Source organism: Pseudopodoces humilis, chromosome 3, assembly GCF_049639895.1.
Source record: "Pseudopodoces humilis isolate 2021_Gansu_Grassland_sample_001 chromosome 3, ASM4963989v1, whole genome shotgun sequence".
NCBI lineage: Eukaryota > Metazoa > Chordata > Aves > Passeriformes > Paridae > Pseudopodoces > Pseudopodoces humilis.
In genome coordinates this window covers 70,181,041-70,200,960 of record NC_142202.1, presented here as the reverse complement: position 1 = coordinate 70,200,960, position 19,920 = coordinate 70,181,041, and the positions used below count along the sequence as shown (strand labels likewise).

Here is a 19,920-nt window from a genome sequence, read left to right as displayed (position 1 = left end):
TAATAAATGGCATAAAATAATGGATGGATAACACCAGTAATTTAAGTAAAATGGCATATTTAACAGAGGAAACAAAGCCTAACATCTACACATAAGACTGAATAACAAACTCACCTAGCAGACAGATATGTGACTTTAAACTAAGGATGGTGCGCTGTTGCTCTGCTGAGATACCCAGAAGATGAACCAATCCAAATTTCATCTTTCATGCTTTCTATGAAGCTATTCCGATACAATTTAAAATTCACTGTTTCCATAATCATCTGTGGCTTGATTATCTCACAGGATGCAGCAGTCTCATCTGAATTGGAAAGATACTTTTCTTCTTGCTCAGTGCACCTTTTTTAGCTAGACAGATGGTACAGCAGTTTCAGAGCAGAAAGTTAAGTATCTGACAAACAGCTGGAAGATTTTAAGCATCCCACTTACCATGTCTGGGAGGGCAGCCATTCTCATCTCAGCTTATCTAAGATTCTTCAGACAAGGTATTTAAAAAAGAGCATTGAAATATGTGCAGTTCCTACGGCAAATTAAATTTCACTAAACATATAGAGGTGACAGAGTGACCTCGGCTATCCTTAAAAACAAAATGGATCTGTAATCTTCTCTTTTTATGGCCAAGACAAAACAAATTGCTAAAATATCCAAGACATACTTGACACCTATTCACCTCACAAGGCTAGACAGCCTGTGAAAGACAAACACATCTTTTCCTGCACTGATCTCTACATTAACATGAAATGATCATGAAATAGAGAAGGATTGCTCCTGCCAGATGCCAACAGTTGAGCTCCACTACTGTCTCAATCATCAAGTGAGAGTGTGAACAGAGAAAATCTATACAGAAACCTGAGTTCATTATTAATTCTCTTCATTGTCTGTTTGCAAAACTACATTCATAAATGAAACCAATGTGTAACAGCAAAGAAGGACAACTCCAATATGCAAGGCCATTCACCCCTATTTTGGAATCAAGGAGAGAAACAGAGAACTGTTTAAGCTTTTTTCATTTCAGTGAAAAGAGAAACTAGCAGAGAGTTGGAGGAAACTCAGGTGGTGCTGCAGAGTTTAGAAGCTCAGCTGGTACTTCAGATGCCGAGACAAGTGTCCTTACAAACTGCAAAGGAAAGTAGTCACCTCTCCAGAACAAGGCAGCCTTGCTAAGGAACCTAAATATCATGCACTGAGAGTGCACAATAAACCACCTCCATCGGTGAATTCGATCAAACAGAAAATGCACCCAAAATGAAGAAAACACCTCTTTTTTTTCCTTCTCCTAGATCAGAGGGGTTACAGTAGTTCACAGAAAGGTCAGACCAACATCATACACAGTCAAAGCACAGGAGGGACAGGCAGGAGCAGGGAAGAAAAGAGCATCACCTCTTGCTTCCAGCAGCAATGGCCAGCAGACCAACTCAGCTGCTTGTGAAACCACAATCCAAGACCTCTCTGGCCAACTCTGCTTCTTGCACTCAACACAACCAGCCTTAAGCCCCCTGTTAAAACTATCCTACTGCATCACTTAAGGGCCAACCAAAACAAAAAGATCTCTTGCATGCCTTCTATGCAGTATGTCCAGAAAGATGTCCAGTTAACAAAACTGTTTATCTACAAGTTTCTCCTGAATCATTAAAAAAAAGCTCAAAAAAGCGTTATTCATGTTCTTGTAGATGCAAAGATTTTTTTCTTATTCTGCCTTAATTTTTTTCTTCTCAAAAGAGGCAACTAAAACTCAACAACAGTACAGCAACAATGAATATATCTTCTGTATTAATCCTATACAGAACAAATGGTCTTGATATGAAACTGAGAAAGGAAAAAAAAAAGGTTTATTTCTGAACTCAAGTGTCTCTATGGGTCATTGACACAGTGATAGACACAATGGCCTGACACGAACAACATTTTCCATAATAATCCTCCATTTCAGTACAGCTTTCATCTGTTGTTCACAAGAATCACATTTCTTTGTGTTTTTCTTGCTCTCTCCCATTTCTCCTCTTCCATGGTTTTGAACCAGAAGATTGATGAGCAAGAATGTAATAACTAAGGCAAAAATAAAAAGGAATAAAACTTATTGGAGCCCACTATAACCAAAAACTTCCCTTGCCAAAGGAAAAGTTTTGCAACAGTTTTAAGAGAAAGAATTGTTACAAAAGCCAATACAAGATTTCAGGTAAGTATTAAATCCCTCAGCAAATCATGAGTCTAAAATTGAAATAACTAAAAAACAGACAGCTAATACAATAAATATTTTCAAGTCACAACCAACTAGGAAAGCACTTCCAATTCCTGCATAAAAGTGTATATGCAACATGCTAATACTGGGTCATTTGCACGTTCAGACACTATCAGGACTTCTGTATTTTTAATTAAAAGGTTCTTCTTCCCTATACTACTACTAGCATATTACTCATATTTCTTTTGAATTAAAAAAAGTTACACTGCATTCCTTTATGTATCATATATTCTCTGAAGATTAGTATGAAAAACACTAGGTATTTCCAGCTTTACTTGACGGGTACATGCTGATGCTGAAGAAAGGCTGTCAGACTGTGTATGCACAGACATGCACTGCAAGACAAATGAAGTTCATGAACTGCTGTCCATAAGGAGAGCTGCTTGTCCACTGAACTCCATCTTTCTGTTGTTTTCAATTTAATGTTATGAAAAGAGCATGTATGGTTCTTAGCTTTCAAAAGCACTATACAGCCAAAAACCTCCTGGAACCACTGGAACGCTCTGGATGCAAACCAGAATTGTTTCATGCAACTTTAACAACCTCACTGTGATGAGCCCTCAGTGTGCACACACTCCACCCCAACTCCTCTTCAATCTGACTTCTGTAACATACACCTCTTCCTTTTCCTTCTGAAATCTGTGGGTTTCTTAGCCTCCGTGACTCCTTCCTCCCTCATTAACTGCTTCTCTAATAATTTAGTGGTAACATCCCAATTCCCCACTCACTAGGAAATCTGTCAGGAGGCTTTTCCTTTGCTTGAAAATCTACCTTGCCCCCGGCTTGGCACATTTCATCCAAACTGCCTGGTGTTCTTTTTGCCATTATCAAGCAATCAACTGAATCAACTTTTGCCAAAATTGAGCATCAAACTTCTTTCCCAGGCAACCTTATGCTTTTTTTCTTATTCTCTGTAACATATTTCAGCTATTAAATGAATGTAATATCATTAATAGCAAAGTAGATAACTGTCTATTAAAAAAAACCCAACAAAAACCACAAAAAACCTAACCAAACAAAAATAAAACCAAGCACCTTTTCCAACACTTTCATCAGCAAACAGAAGTCTGCATCTAGTGCATTCAGACTATTTGCCTCAGGCAAGCAAGACCTCTGCATGGTATGCTATCATTATTTTGTGCTTTAAAAACCATCAGTGGGGCATGCACCCTTAAAATAGCATAGAATATTGTTACCTGGAGATTACCTTCTGCCTCAGTCTGAAAATATGTTAGGACCATTTGTGCATGAAGAAAAAAAAAAAAAAAAAATCAGGTTGGATGCAATTTTCTTGACATGTGAAATACACAAATACTTTCTTTCTCCAATATCATAGGATGCCAATAAAAGGTTCCCATTTACGTAGCATTATGACTTTGAACATGCCCATAAATAATGTTACCACTAACCAAACTGCATTTATTTTTTGTTAATATATATTTATTTATATATTTATTTATGTATATTTATTGTTACATCCCAAAATACATTTATATTAATAACCTAGTAATATTGAGTTTGTAACAGCTAAAACAATCTTAAATCATTTGCAGGGAAAAAAAAATTAAGCATTTTCCGAGTTAACTGCCAGTAGTGTTTGAACAGAGAAATTCACAATAGCAGATAGTAAAAATATAAATTAAAAAAAATCACCAAAACAAACTAAAAAAATCAACAAAACTGAAGTTTACTAGTTGTATGACATCATTGTTAAGTTCCAATCACATGCATACCCACATTTAAGTTTTCATGAGCTTTTCAATTGATTTTTCAGCTCTTGCACCCCAGTAAACAGAGGTTCCAGGCTAGGACACTGACTTTTTTTGGCTCCCCAGGGGGATTTTCACAAAACACTGACTGGGAAGCAGAACATGGACACATGGTTCTGATCTCAAGGCACCTGGGGCATTATGCTCCTGCCATGTTCTGAGTCCATACCCTGGTGTGGTGCTGTGCACATCAAGTTGCCACAATTTGCACAGGAAAAAGACCTGCCAACAGCCGCACAGACAGAATGCAGAACCCAGCCTGGGCCAGCCAGCACTTGAACCATTGAGTGCTGGGAGAGCACACCAAGTTCAACAACTCAACTCATCTAACTTAGCATCCCACTTTCAAAAGATACAAAAAATGAAAATATATGATAAAATTTTAATTACAGGATAATTTTGCTCACTCCTATTGGCTGCAGGCATTGAAATCTGGTATTCTGGAACATTATTAGGAAACTAAAAATACTTGCATATTTAAAAAAGTATGACGATGGGGATTTTAAAAGATACTTTTTTAATGATATCTCGCCCATAAGATACTGTAAGAATGTTCTCACAAAAAAGTCTTTGCTAGAGGCAATTTCTCCTCCCTCTTGTTCTTCAACTAGCCTCCCAAAAAATTCTTTCAAGTAATTAACACAATTAAAGGCATAATGATGAAAGCTAACTAGGGAGGAAAGAAGGCGGAAAGGAGGCGGAAAGGAGGCGGAAAGGAGGCGGAAAGGAGGCGGAAAGGAGGCGGAAAGGAGGCGGAAAGGAGGCGGAAAGGAGGCGGAAAGGAGGCGGAAAGGAGGCGGAAAGGAGGCGGAAAGGAGGCGGAAAGGAGGCGGAAAGGAGGCGGAAAGGAGGCGGAAAGGAGGCGGAAAGGAGGCGGAAAGGAGGCGGAAAGGAGGCGGAAAGGAGGCGGAAAGGAGGCGGAAAGGAGGCGGAAAGGAGGAGGAAAGGAGGAGGAAAGGAGGAGGAAAGGAGGAGGAAAGGAGGAGGAAAGGAGGAGGAAAGGAGGAGGAAAGGAGGAGGAAAGGAGGAGGAAAGGAGGAGGAAAGGAGGAGGAAAGAAAGAGGAAAGAAGGAGGAAAGAAGGAGGAAAGAGAGGAAAGAGAGGAAAAAAGGGAGAAAAAAAGGTTCAATGTCTGAACTCTTTACCCTACTTTATTTTGTGAATGTATTTTTTATTGTAACTTAAGACACTACAAAATAAATTGCAGCTTGGCTACAATAGCCACACATGGGAAAACACAATTTAGGTTTGTTATTCCCTCTTTTTCATAAATCAGTTCCGGGCTCAGTTTAAACATATGCCAAATATGACCTAAATGTATCACATCTTCAACAAGTAATCATACACGAGAAGAGCAAAATAAGCATTGGTTCAATCCCCACAGCCCACAAGCCAACGATTAAGTTACCTTCTTGTAATTGTATCTAGTTATATACATACATGAGAAATAGTTTAAGCAAAGGGAATATGTACTGAGATCAGGATATGAAACTAACACCAATAAACCTGGCTCTGTATTTTGTACATTTTCTACAAAATGTCATATATCCAGTTATCAGTGCATGGTTTGGTTTTACATTAAATTTCTGTGGTCCTCAACAACTTCAGAAAGCAATGTATTTCAATACATTATGTCCTAATCTTTCTCTTCCACAGCAGACAGGAAAATATGTTTCTGGTGATATCTCCTAACTGTCCAAGCTGATCCCTGAAATGCTGGACACAAACCAGAAATCAAGAGCAAAAGAGCAAATCAAGACTTGTTCAACAGAGCAGCATACAACAGCCTATTAGAGAATTATGCAGCAAATATATCCCTCTCCACTGCTAACATAGTAAAAGCTCCTCAGGGAACAGCTTAACTCACCTGTAACTTAATTTAAAATTTAAAGATTTAAAGCCTGAAGTAATTAATTAAAATAATTTAGATCTCTTGTGAAAGAATAATTCATCAGTCACAGGGGAAAAATTTAAAATTCTTCACATCAACAAATGATGACGTTTTTGAGGTAATCTAATGCAAAATTCAATTTTTACATAAAATTACATCAGGTACGGAAACACAATAGGCTACCTATGCCATAACAAGCCTGCAGGCTTCTGCCTTTTGTGTCTCAGTAACAAAAAGAAATAAATATTCAATGTTTTGTGAATTCATAAAAATCATAAAAGGGAAATTTAAAGCTAAAAGAGAGCTAGCTCACTCCTTCTTTAACTCTGTCTAGAGCTAGACTAGCTCTGAAATGTCTATTTAGCACACGAATGAGGAAAGGGGCTTCCATTCTTGATATAGAAGTGTAAAAACATCTCCAAATTACTCATAATAAAGCTAAGACTAAACATGTATAAGGTCTGAGTATCTCCTGTCTTTAACAATACACATTTGAAATTATAAAACAGATAAAACTTGCGCAACATTACCCCCTAAACTGGAGGTTTTTTTAGTTGTTTGGGATTTTTTAAACCATGTAACTACACTCTCCCAAGTATTAGCAACATCTTCACAGGTTTCACATTTACATTACACTCCATAGCATGGTAACATTAATTCTATGCAGATTTAAAGTACTAATTTGTCTTCAAACTTCTTCAATGTATTTTCTTGTTTCCCTAATGCTTACATTTATAAGGGCTTGTATTTATTTGTCTCCAGATTGAACACATGGGGGGGAACAAATCTTGAGAGCAAAGACTCTATACAATATAAGAGACTTTTGAATGCCTTTGAAAAAAAAAAAAAGATTGAAAATTGTTTCATGAGGATTAGTGACAGTAGTTGGTAAGCATTTCAGTTATTCATGAGCTTAAGGAGATTTTCTTCACAATGTCAGGACAATGGTTCTTCCTCTCAGTAACACTCACTGTTATGGCTCCTTGTCTACCACTGCTTTTACTACAGCCAGTGAAAATCAGGACAAAGGCTTAAATGGTAGATTTCCTAAGGCAAACCAGTGTGTACATGCTTACCAAACTGCTCAGTAAGACTTGTTCACCCAGAGCTCCATCACGTGAGAACATGAAAACAGCTTTCAATATTTAATACCTACATGCACACCAAGGTAATCTGAAGCACTGGTACCAACCAAGGACAATATATTAATCCAGACTTATTCTATTTCTAGGAAGTAAATAATTTAGCAATTATAACAGAGGAAAGTAAGAGAAAGGAACAACTATTGCCAAGAAGACACCTCAACTCCTAGTTGCAATGCATGTTCACATCATAGCAGCTACCTGAAAAAGTTTTTTCTACATTAACTATTAGGAAGATAGTACATATGAAAGAACACTGGGGACTGAGGATGAGACCTGTGAAAATTAGAAATCAAAGCCCTCAAATGAAAACATATTCAAAGGAACTAACTGCAGAACATCCATGCAGGCAGAGCAAGACAGCCCATCCCATTTCTGCATCCATGCTTTGAATCTAACACAGAGCTACGCTGCCCACCACCTGCATTCACAGAGTTATGGATGTACACTGTGATTGTGAGCTGCTTCCTTAAGAGAATAAGCCTGGCTCAGCCCCAAGGAGCAGCTCCTCCAGGCTTGGATCACCATGCACACGGAAATGGAGGGATGAGGGATGCACATACTCCCACTGTGAATCTCACAGTTGCTCTGGGAAGCATCAGAACATTGTGCTGCAGGATGGCATCCACCAATGGTGGAAAAAAACACAACCTCTTGAAGCTTCATTCATGATTTTTGGCCACTAAAATTTTATCATTCCTTGGTAAAAGACTTGGAGAGATTCAAGGGAACTCTTAAAGTCTTGGAAGTAGAAAAGCAATCAAGCAGGTGAATTTTCAGTTAGTTCTTTATTTGAAAATAAATTCAAACCAGGAAAAATTAACTTCAGTCCTCTCAAACTGTCACAGGAATAAGGATGACAAAAAAAAAAGTATAACCTCACACATCCCCTCAAACAAACACTGTGTGTTAGGACAGAAACACCCATAGAAATCCACAGGCAGAAATGTGATCCTAAGTGATTCACGAACAAACAAACAAGGCCATGTTTCTGTTGCTATAACATAATACACAGTATATTTTCTTTTTTTCTCTGATGTAATTTTTATAACATTATTTTGGAATCTGACTATTTTAAAACTTGGTTGCTACAACACGTTATAGTCATTACATGGCTTCATTTCCTACTTTCCAACTGGCAAGACTACTTGTTTCAGTTTTATGAAGTTATATCGCGGACAAAAGACACGTAAAATATACTGTAAATTCTAATAGTAGAAACTCCTTTAATGCCTTCCATTCCTTGAATAAATGTGAATTAGAAGGAGGGCTTCAACCCACAATTACTCTAAAGATCTCCATACTTCTAGCTTTCTCAAAGGTTTACTGAACCTTATTTCTGAAAATGATCTTTTCACATTATTACTCCTACTGAGAGATGACATCCAATTTCTTTCAGAGACTGTCAATGACTCCCATATTATGTAAATTTAAAAATAATCAGAAAGTGACAAGTTCTTCCAGTGGACAATAAAACATGGAATACAAATCTTCCCTGGTATTTCTGGTTTTAACAACTGGGGATGAAGAACAGATGAACTGACCCACTAATGCTTCAGCTTCACCTCCATGAGGAAACATAGGTTTGGGGAAGCCTTGCTTTTCTTGTAGATTAACTTTTAATTACTGAAATACAGTCATACCAGACAGATCACATTCAGAAACCAACTTCTAAAAGAAAACCAAATATGAACTTCATAATGTAGCATTAACATCACCAAAAATCTTTTAAAATACGCACACAGTATACCTTCATCTTCATAAACCACATTAAATAGAAAGCGTTTGGGAATCAGAAACTGGAAAGTCACTGGGGTAAAAACTTTACCCTTTTATAATAAGCATGAACATAATATGCTTATTATAATGCTGATATATCAAAGGAACCTTTAGTTTCTACCTTATGAAAATATATTAATTTCCATAATAGAAAAACACAGTGGTTCTGTCACATTAAATCTCAAAGTTCAACACTAATTTAACAGGAAAACAATGGGTCTTTAGGAAAAAAATCCACCCAGTAACAAACGCATGCTAGCACGGTCATTCTTCAAATGTGCAAAAGAGGCGATTTTTCAACTTGTAGCTTTGCTTGTGTATTTACAATTAACAACTATAAATACAATTTTCATTTAGCTCTTAACAAGTTGAACTGTCTTTTAAGTCTGATTAAAAGAAGTCTTACCAAATCAGCTAATTATGGTGCTTCTACTACTGGCTAATCATTCATAAGACAACCGGCCACAAAGAGTGCTGGCACGGACCATTTACCCTCAAATTGCCTTAATCTTTGCATTTGCAGGATGGGTCTACACAAGCACAGCCTGCTACAGATCCAGTCCCACTTTACGACTGAAACACAGAATCTTTCTATTTATTTATTTTTAAGGTGCAATAGGTAAGCTACTTTCAGGAGCAATGAAAACAGTGTAGACAATTATACAGAGGTATCGACCCTTTGATTATGTTTATTTCATGGAGAGTGCTGAACAGGCAGTTAATGGAAAAGATAGCTGTCATACTTTGCACTTTGCACCACAAGTATGAAAATCTAGAAAAGAAATAACGGGAGCTGTAAGGGAGAATTATTTTTTCTTTAAAGAGTTTAGATTGTATAAAACTAATTAACTGTATACGTTTAGTGGCAGCTATCAAGTCAATTCATGATTATAGGATCATTTAACCAACAAATCATCAAAAAGAATTTCTACTTGGTCTCGAAAAAATCTCCTTCTAAAGGCAGTACTTTTTGAAACAAATTAGAGATGAAGGCTAAAGGGCTTTCCTGTTCATATTTTTAACTAGAAAAATAAACCTGAATCAGCGGTGCCAAGGTGTATGACATCCTTCCCTAGCTGGGAAAAAGGAGAGGAACAAAACAAACCAGATGTAACAAAGTATAAACTTTCATTTTATTAAGAACCAGAGGATTACCTTTAGGACAGAAGATTACCTTTAGGACTTTGTTCTTCTCCAAAATGGAAGAGCTGCCATAGAATAGAACCAGCTAGTCCTATTTTGAAGAAAGGAATTGGAGGAATGAGAAAGGAAATGAGAACAACCATCACTTGTAATTTATGTGGAAAAGAAATGAGAAAGATGAATGCAAAAGCTGGAGCTCCCGATGTTTCATTAGGAATAGCTGAGGATTGAAGAAAAGATGACTATGGCTCACCTGAAGAACCACCAGCAGGCTGAAAAGGTCCTAGAGTTTCTCAGTAAAATAAAGTATTGAGGCAAATTTCTAAGCCTTATCTATCATTATAAGTAAAATCTAGGTATTTCACAGCATGTGTTTGATAAAAGCTCAAATATAATGAGTCTCAACAGTTTTCCTATATGATCAGTTTTTCTTTCCTTAAATAAAATTCTTTCATACAGCAACAGAGAAGGAAAAAAAAATAAATTCAAGCTAAAGTGATTGTCAATCTCAGACAATTGGCAGGGACAATTCAAGGACAGCAAAGCAGCTACTAAGATTTTTAACTTATTTTTTTTAATAGATCAGATTTTTAAATTCACAGTGTTCCTTTATAGTCTGTCAGGTTTGTCTCTAGCAGGAGTTCCTTTAGGGCAAGCACTGCAGACTGTCTGCCTACCCTGAGGGAAACTAAGACACTCAGATGTAGGGTAAAGGAAAGATATTAATAATTTAAGACAGTGGTCTGCCACCCCTAGGACAAAGCAATAGTGTAAGTATGGAAAGATCTAACTCCTGAGCTTACATTTGTCCTCCCTGAACTTGTATTTTCCTCAATAGATTTACAAAGTGCTGCAGAGGACACAGTGTTACCCACGGCATTTGGAGGAGCTCTGAAAATGTTCATGGTTAATGATACCTCCTGCCACTGTCAGGACCTCCAAAGCAAGAGAGAAGTCAACTCAGAGGCTCCATCAACAAAAGAGGCAGCACAGCACGGAAGAACCCTGTTTGTAAGCTACAAAACACAGACCTTAGAGAGAGAAAAAGCCCTGGGTAAAGTACTTTTTCCATTATTCCTGTAAGGTAAAGAGGTTAACTTACCACTGCCAAATAGAAGATTCACTGAGTGAAAACCACTTCCAATAACCCAAATATTAATTTTGATTACTCTTCGACATTGGTTCTCATTTTCATTTTATAGAAAGGCATATTTGGCAACTCTCTTCAGTATTAGAGAAAGAATTACTTTGAAACTATTTCCACTTATTCAGTACTCTTTTCCTGCATTGAGCAAACATTGACCTAACAGTCAATCACTAGAACATTAAACTCGGTATTCAATATTCACATGCATTATAAATCAATTGTACTTGAAAGCAGGAAAGAACAGATGTGAACTTTAAAAATTACCTTCATTTTAGGCTACTGCATGCCCAAAGCGAAGCAAAATTTTCTCTAGGTGTGGCATACTACAACCTTTCAAGACTGAGTGGCGCTTGGATCTGGGCATTATATATTCCGTTTCTTTGTCACATGCTTGAGAACCCAAGCCTAAGTACTCCCACGGTCTTTCATTTAATCAGACCGAGTTGTACTGGAAATTCTGCTAAAACTTTCACACTCCCTATGCAAAATATCAGAAATTATCACTATCATAACAGCATATTAGTTTTCACTGTAAATAATTCCATCAGACAATCCCGAACAGAATCACCACCTACTGAGTACACTTTGTTTACAAAGACCACCCTACATGTTGAAATAATACATTCTTCATAAGCACAGAAACCTGGATTCAACATAGATATTTAAATGAGAATCACTGCAAAAAATCCAATTATTCAAGAGAATTTAATTTGAAGCCTAGCTTATGCATCTTCATACTGCAGATTTCCTACTCGATTCTACTTTGTTTATGGTAGCAAAATAAAGAGCAAAACTAAGTGCTGTACCATACAATTAAACATCCTTTACATAATTTTTCCCACACAAATACTATGAATGAATGGCAAGACAGGAACTCAGCACCACTACAGCTGAAAACCCATGATCCTGACAATGGCAACTTTGACTTCCTTGAGACAGGATTTACTAATACAATGAGGGGGTATCTGTGGATAGATATCTAGTCCTCCCATTCTACCTGATTACGGCATAAAGGATGAGTGGGACCTACAAAAATGGATTCTCTCTTCCTGTTAACTGCACAAGACAGTATTAAGTGGTGGCTGACTGAGAACCATACTGAAGGCCACTGGAACAAGAAATAATACAGAAGTAATCAGAAGGAAATTTCAATCCATATATGAACCTGCAATGGTTTAATTTCTTTCATGTCTTTTTACCTTCCAAAGTTAACTTTACCACAATAGGTCTTTGTGAGTTCATTCAGCCAAAATACACAATAAATTGGTTTTGGTGTCTAGGAAAGGTTTACTTGATGGTATGGTAACAGAAAACCTTAGGGAGTATCAACATTTCTAAGTTATGTAACATGATGAAGGTTTTTCATGTCCATCACAACTGACTGGGAGATAGTCACAAAACCTAACTTAGCTAAGAGGGGCAAGCATTCCTTGAAAAACAAACATTTCTTGATGGGGTGAATCAAACCAAGAACTTAACTTGGTGTTTCAATCGACTGGAGCTCTCCTGAAAAGCCCTGTTTCCATCAGCTATACACAATGCTTTGGGAAATAGTCTTCCTGGACAAAGCGAGGTATATAAATAGATATATACATAGATATATATATATAAAAATATATAGATATATAGACATAACCACCATTCTATTTTGCAAATAGTATCAAACATATCAAGCAGGAAGAATACTTCTGCATTTCTGACATCACTACTAATACTTTCTGCAGAAGTGTCCTGAATGCCAGCTGGGGTAGTCAGTGATTCCAGGAAGTAAAACAGATCTGTGCAGTGAACATAGGAAACTACACTGCTGCCATATCATTGCTAACTTCACAGGCATTCTGACCACAATTATAAAAATCACCTCTCTCTACTGCAAAAATATTTTTTTATGAAGTGTTATAGCAGGCTGAAAATAGACTAAAATTTAGTGAAAGCCAATGTGTTTTAACTTCTAATCTGACAATTGCAGGAGAAGGACTTTATGACCCCACGCCCGCTATAGATTAAGCAACTCGGTAAAACTTGAAAGATTGTAGTAGAAGCTCAGCCTTGGCCAGACCTTCTGCTTATCATCTTCAGTGTCCAGCTGCCTGCTGTTTTCAGAGAAAGGTACCTCATTAGCCATTGTATTGTAAATAGATGCTATCATTTTTCTGGCTCAGAAAATAAAAATTAATTAACATTTGAAACAAGTCGCTAAAAAACTTGTAGTCACTCACAACTTCAATTATTAAAAAAAAGGACAATTTTAAGGTCACCTTTCTGTTAAGACAAAATATAAATTGGCAATAACAATTCCATCAACAACAGGCTGGAACAAATGCCGACGTCTATGCTGAAACCGGTCACCTGCATAGGAAGGCAGATGCATGCCACACCTGGAGTTACAAGATGTGTTACCAAACTAAGCTATCTCAAGCTGATAAAGAAACAGAACTACCAGAAAGCCAATGTTATCAGACATTTTAAACAAAAAAAGCATGTCATCTTGAAAGCGCTCTGGATCGCATTCTTGGCCCTTAAAATGTCTAGGGATCTATACTGAGTGGGCTGCAACAGAACAAAGACTGGTCTAGCCAGTCTTTTTACTTCTGTAATAATCCAGGAAAACTGTAACCATGTCTACTTATGCATTTATCACCAACAAACAATTCTGACAGAACTAAAATATAATCATTCCTCCCGCAGGCTAATGAGAGAATGGCTGGAGCTAAATGGTATCCCATAATAATTTTACGTGTATGAATTGTTCCATTTCATTTAGTTGTATTATAAAAGTGATGCATTGGCCATAACATTTACTGTTTACAATCTGCAGCAAGCTATACCCTTCTCAAGGGAGATTAAGTAATCAAGAAAATGTTATTCACACTATGTATTTGAGAAAAATAGATCACTGTGCCAATTACAGACTCTTTCCTATACTAAGAAGGATATATGCTAGCCTAGAAAGGAGATGGGAAAAAGTCAGGAGATTTGTTTGCTTCGCAAGTGAATAGGAAGTCATACAATCATGCATTGAAAAGGTTTTGCTTTAGCCCAGCAAAGCCTGAAGAGAAAAAAAACAAGAAGTGCTAGTTTTGAGTAGCTGCTGAAGACACTTCATTATAGCATATCTTAAAGCTCTGAAAAACCATACAAAGACTCACAGGACTACAAATAGAAAGATCCAGAAGTAGTCAGATTGCAATTTTGTATCCAGAGTATCCATGAGAGGGAATTTTTTTTTTTTTTAATGATAGCATTTCTTTAAAATACTCTTTGTTAATATTGCTTATACACCATTTTCCACTGAAAGATCATAGTGATCGATACAGACTGCAATGAATGAAGTGCAACATCTCCAGAAAACAGATGCTACATTATTCATTTTACAGATAAGTAAATGCAAGTATGAAAAATTAAGTGACTTGCTCTAGTCAGAGAGCCAAAAGCACAGCTGTGAATCTAATCCAGATACCCCAGCTTCCAATGATCCATTAACCATTAGACATTAGCCTTTCTTAAACAAAATGTAACCTTTTCCTCACATTTTGCCCTCCTTCTAACAGGTCTGGCAAAGCTAGTACAAGGGCTGTTCACATAGCTGACTTTTAAGAAGCCAAAATCTCAGAAATATAACAAAAATTAATAAAATACAAACTCAACTTTACCACAGGGATTACAGAACTCCCATATCCATCACCGTAGGGCTCAGTTAGCCATCTCTGCCCTCCTAAGAGGAGGGTCAGCAATAGCTCTCAGATTTAAAGCCGCTGGCCAGGCACCAGTTTGGTAGGAGGTACCAGGGTCACACATCATCCCAGAACACCTGCTGCAGACCTGATTCACAGCAGGCACACCCAGGAGCTGCCAGTGCTGCATCCAAACAAGAGGAAGAAATGGATGGGATCATCAGGGAAACGTATACTGGCCCAACAGCTGTTTCTCCACATGTCCTGTCTCACACTCACAGATACCTTTCACCTGCCTTCTTCAAGACTCTCAGCACAGGCATTGAATTGCAACAGCCTAGAGAGCCAAAGCTTGGCAAAATGTTAAAAACACTCATCTACACTCTGGTTACACTAAAGGCTTTCAGTGTGGTGGCAATTATGTCCTATGCTGTCTCAGCTCAGAAGTTATTCCGTGAAGACAAGCACTGGTAGAGAACCCTCTGCTTTAAGAAACCCCTAATGGACTCAGGAAGGCTTCAAAAGCTAGCAAAGCCTTTAGGCAGGAAGGGAGGGTAGACACAAAACCACTGATGACAAAATGCTACCAGTCAATGAAGGTTAAATAAAATTGTTTAGACTTGACAGCAAGCAATCAATTTGACTGTCACCACTTCTAACCTCCAAAATAAATGAGTAGAAACTTGAGAAACAGCACATGCAACTAATCAATTTTACAGCACATTTTTCAGTTGTTTCCACAAATACAAAAATATCTTTAAATATTGGAGTACTTCTCAGACATATATAGCATTTACTCGCTCAGAATCTCAAAGATTAGAGTTCCAGAACATATCAATCACTTAAGTATTAAAAAAAACATAAATCAGCAAATAAAATATTTTAGATACCCATGCTTTAAAGCATTTGTCTGAACACACAACAGGAAACCTTTGTTACTTTTTAAGAATGAGTAATGAGACAGATTAAAAGTATTCAAAAAAAAATCCTAGTATTGAAAAATCACGACCTGTTTCCTAAATTGCTATGATAGGTCAGGGCATAGATCTCAGACACAAAACTAAAATCACTCACATTTACATCGAAACATACAACACTTAAATTTCAGAAATAAATTATCAAGATTATTCAGAAAGAACATGGTCAAATTTCACCTTATTGCAATATTGCACCATAAAACAAGGTGAGCAAGGTACAATTTGTGCATTACTGTGGGTGTACTACAGCTTGTCAACAGGATATTAACTCTTCTTATAACACAAAGGTCAAGACTATTGGAAACTATTCTGCAACAAAGCCCTTGGAAACACCAGTGAAACCAAATAAGAAGATTCAGAATAAGGGCACAGGGTTTCAGTTTTATGTGAGTAAATAGTTCTTCTTTCCAGCACAACACATCAGTTTGGTAGTGTACTCTGAAACATATATGAATTTTAAAAATTAATGTCTTTAATCTTGCTGAGCCTGGGCATGATTATATTCCTACCAGTGTTCCACAAGCCACAGGCTTACAGAATTAAGCCTGAAGCAGCCCACTTAAAATAATAGAAAACCCCAACAAACCCTTACATCACAGCCCCACACAAAATTTCCAACCACAAAATTTCCAACCATGCCCCAAAATACTGCTTTTATATTTAATTCACAAACAAACCAGCAACTACCACACATGGAGCAGGCACTCTAAGGTTCCATTTTAGCACTGCAGGTCTCTGTGACACTTCTATGACTGCAGTGCAAACTTAAGAGCCCAAATACATTGAGCTTCGCTTCTCCTATTCCCTCCATTCCATCAACTATACAAAGACAGAAGAGCATTTTCTTCACATCCCTCCTCTTTATCATAACATCACAACCTTCAGTTATAAATAGTTCAACAAAATCCCCTCCACCACCATTTTATAAAGTCATGTATTTTCCATTTTTATTAATAATTTAATTTGTTTCTTCCAGAAAAGTCCACTTAAGGCCAATGTCTAAATCTCCCTTCCTGAAAATCATGTTTCTTTAAAAAACACTGTTTGTCCCTTGTACTCATTTTGTTCACTCAAGACAACCAGATTTAGAGACAGAGAGCTTGAAAAACTAATCTTGATTTTATACCATTACAACACTGTGGACTTGCCAAGGAGCTCCAAAGAGTTACAATTTCTGTTCCTTAAAAGAAAAGCTGAACATCCACTTTAAACAAATGCTCATTTTTGTCTTACACCTGTTAAAAAATACTGTGCATACTAAACTTGGATTCTATTAATGTTGCTCTAGCTGCAGTTATAGCAAACACAGATCTATCAAATAAAAACCATCAAAAACCCCAAAACCATACAAAAACCACAACCAAAACACTCAAATCCACAACCAAAAGTCTTCAGAAAACGGCACTTTTATTTTTTCCTTAATTTTGGTAAGCGTCTGGAGTTTTATTTTATAAAAAACCCACTGCCAACCAGTTCTTGTTTTACAGTCAAAGAAAACCCTGCTCAACAATCCCAATTTCTGCTTATTGGCAGGAACGCAAGACTTCCATTAGTTTGCCTTAAGAATGAAAGAGTGGATAAACAGCTTAGCAACTCTAAAATTCTCAACAACACACAAAAACTCGCAGCTCCCAGCTGGATATTCCCAAACACTTGCTAACAAAATACACAGTTCCGAGCAGTGTCATTTCGAGCTTTTGAACCGAGTAGTCTCTCTGCTTTTTTTCCCTTGTTTTCCTTGCCATACAGCTCTTAGTTATAAAGAAAATAGGTAACTGTTAGGGAGGCAGCCGCACTTTTCCGGGGAATTTTTCTTTTTTTTTTCCTCCCCGCACGGGGGAAGCGCCGCACGTGGCGTCACAAGGAAGGAACTTCCGAACGACAGCGGCTAACCGCAGGGAAAGCCTGTTGCGGCAAGGAAACGAGGATCCCGGAGCGGAGGCGAAACCTCCCACCCCCAGGGCAGCCTTTCCCTGGGGACACGGCACGAAGCCCAAAACTTGCCAGGAGTTGTGCCAAGGCTGCCGAGGGCCGGGAGCCCCGCCGTGCCCCCGCAGCTCCCACCAGCGCTTACCGGGCGGTGTCGAGCAGCGGGTGCTTGGTGCCCACCAGCTTGCGGACCTGCATGGCGATGTTGCTGAGCTCGTCGCTCAGCAGGCACCGCAGGCTCATGAAGGACGTCGGGTACCCCACGATCTTCTCGGCCTCCGACACCACCTGGCTCCAGGGCGGGCCGCCCGAGGACAGGCATCGGATCCCGCCGGCGCAGCGGACCCCGTGCCGCAGCAGGGCACCCCACATGCCGCCTCCCAAGGGACGCTCCGCTCTCCCGCTACGAGCCCCGGCGGGGCCCCACACGCCGAGCAGTCGCGGACAAGTCCCGCTGCCGGAGGAACGCCCCGTCTGTGCCCCGGACGGCCCTGCCCGTGCCCCGCGTCCCCCCCAGCGGCGGCGGCGGCGGCCGGAGCGGGCTCATTGTGCCCTGGGGGCGGCCATCTTGGGCGTCGCAAAACACGGCGCGCCGTAAAGCGAGGGCGGCGAGGCGGGGGCTGCAGACGGGCGCGTTGGTGTCCTCTGACAGCGGGCTCTGCCCGCTGTCCCCTGCCCTCAGAACCCGCGGGGATAAAGCGCCGTCGCTTCATTCCCCACTCTGTGCTTGTTGCCTTCCAGAGCCATGGCAGAGGGTCCCGCTGGAGGGGGAACGCTCCCCGCGCCAGCTCCCGGCTGGCTGGGGGTGTCCCACAGAACGGGATGTGCTCTGCCTGTGCCCAGGGTTGCTTCAAGGACCAGCGGGGAAGAGAGGTCAGGGTCCCACCTGAGCTGTTCGGCCTGTAGTCTTCAGCTGCATAGTCAAGATTTCTGTGCATTTATTTTTTGCTGTTTGTTTGGTCAGGATTTCGAATAGGTTTCTCAGGGAGGTTGGTGGACTCACCAGCGTGTTCAGGATGCACCTGGATCTGGCACTGGGTGATGTGGTTTAGGGGAGACTGGTCTGATGGTCGGACTGACGGCTGATGTGCTGATCTTGACGGTCTTCTCCAACCCCGCTGATCCTGTACGTCAATAATTTAAGTGTACGGGCATTCTTTTTTACCTCTTCCCGGAGTTGTCTTGGGCATGGCATCACCAGCCCTTATTTACTGCGTGCTCTGCCTTGCACTGCAGCTGTGTTATATGGTGCTCTGCTCTGAGCCAGCTGAGGGGGTTATGAACAGGCTCCTTCTGAGCTGAGGAGGTACTTGCAACCAAACAGTGAACTTCAAAGAGACAGCTAATTTTGAGGACCCAAGTGAAGACTCCAGGATCCTGCAGTGTGACCTGCTGTATATCATGTAGTCTTTCCTTAAGTCTGAGCGCGGCCATCACCAATGCCTCTTTGCAGGTACCTGCCCCCAAAACTTTGGTGAATTCAGAGAATATATGTTCTATTTCAGAGAATAGATTTAACAGAGGAGAAGAATTCACTGGCTATCTTCAGAAACTGTGTTTAAGTGACTTCCTCACACCCACAGATACCTCTAATACTACACAGATACCCACAGAAAGAATATGATCTGTCTTTACAATCACTGACATCCGTTCCTTCTATATCTCCAAGGCTTGGTTGCAACGAATCAGGCAAAGTTTTGAGGAGAAAACTGTCCTTTTGACTACAGTCATGTTGAAAATGAGGGTGTTACATTTCCTATCTTTGGAAATACAAGATACAGGTCACTTAATTTTGTTTGCATTATTCCACATAATATAAAGAGTTACACTGAAGGATACTGTAAAAGAAGATGCAAATAGAAAATAATCCCATCAGAGAGAAAGATGTCCAGGAAAGCACAACATAACTCTTGCAGTTGCAAGGGAGAAGCTGCTAAAAAGGAACACCCTTACCTGTTTTTCAATAACATGTTTGTTGTTTTGACACCTGAGACAACTCCAGCACTCTAAAAGGTACTGTCCTAAAGAAAGGCTTTGACTGTGGAGTCAGCAACACCTGGACATGCCTGTGGTGTCTCATAAGCGGCCTCTCCCAATAGAGAGGGGAAAAACTAGAATAGAGGAAACTGTGAGAACTGGAAAGGTAACTTAAGAGTTAAGTTTCTGGCGTCAAATCCTTGCTTTCTGTGCTGCCTGTCTCTGAGAGAATAAAGCTTTGCTTTGAAGGAGCTGC

At 39.3% G+C, this 19,920-nt stretch overlaps 1 protein-coding gene across 3 annotated transcripts in view; it reads right to left on the bottom strand.

Annotated features, from left to right (window-relative positions):
- PDSS2 (decaprenyl diphosphate synthase subunit 2) overlaps positions 1–18,253 on the bottom strand; it is a 111,821-nt gene extending 93,568 nt beyond the window's left edge. For all 3 annotated transcript variants that reach the window (XM_014248332.2, XM_014248333.2, XM_014248334.2), the window contains exon 1: positions 17,833–18,253. In XM_014248332.2, the coding sequence (XP_014103807.2) occupies positions 17,833–18,059 (227 nt within the window). In that variant the 5' untranslated portion in view covers positions 18,060–18,253. The remainder of the gene's footprint in view (positions 1–17,832) is intronic.
- Positions 18,254–19,920: the final 1,667 nt, after the last annotated feature.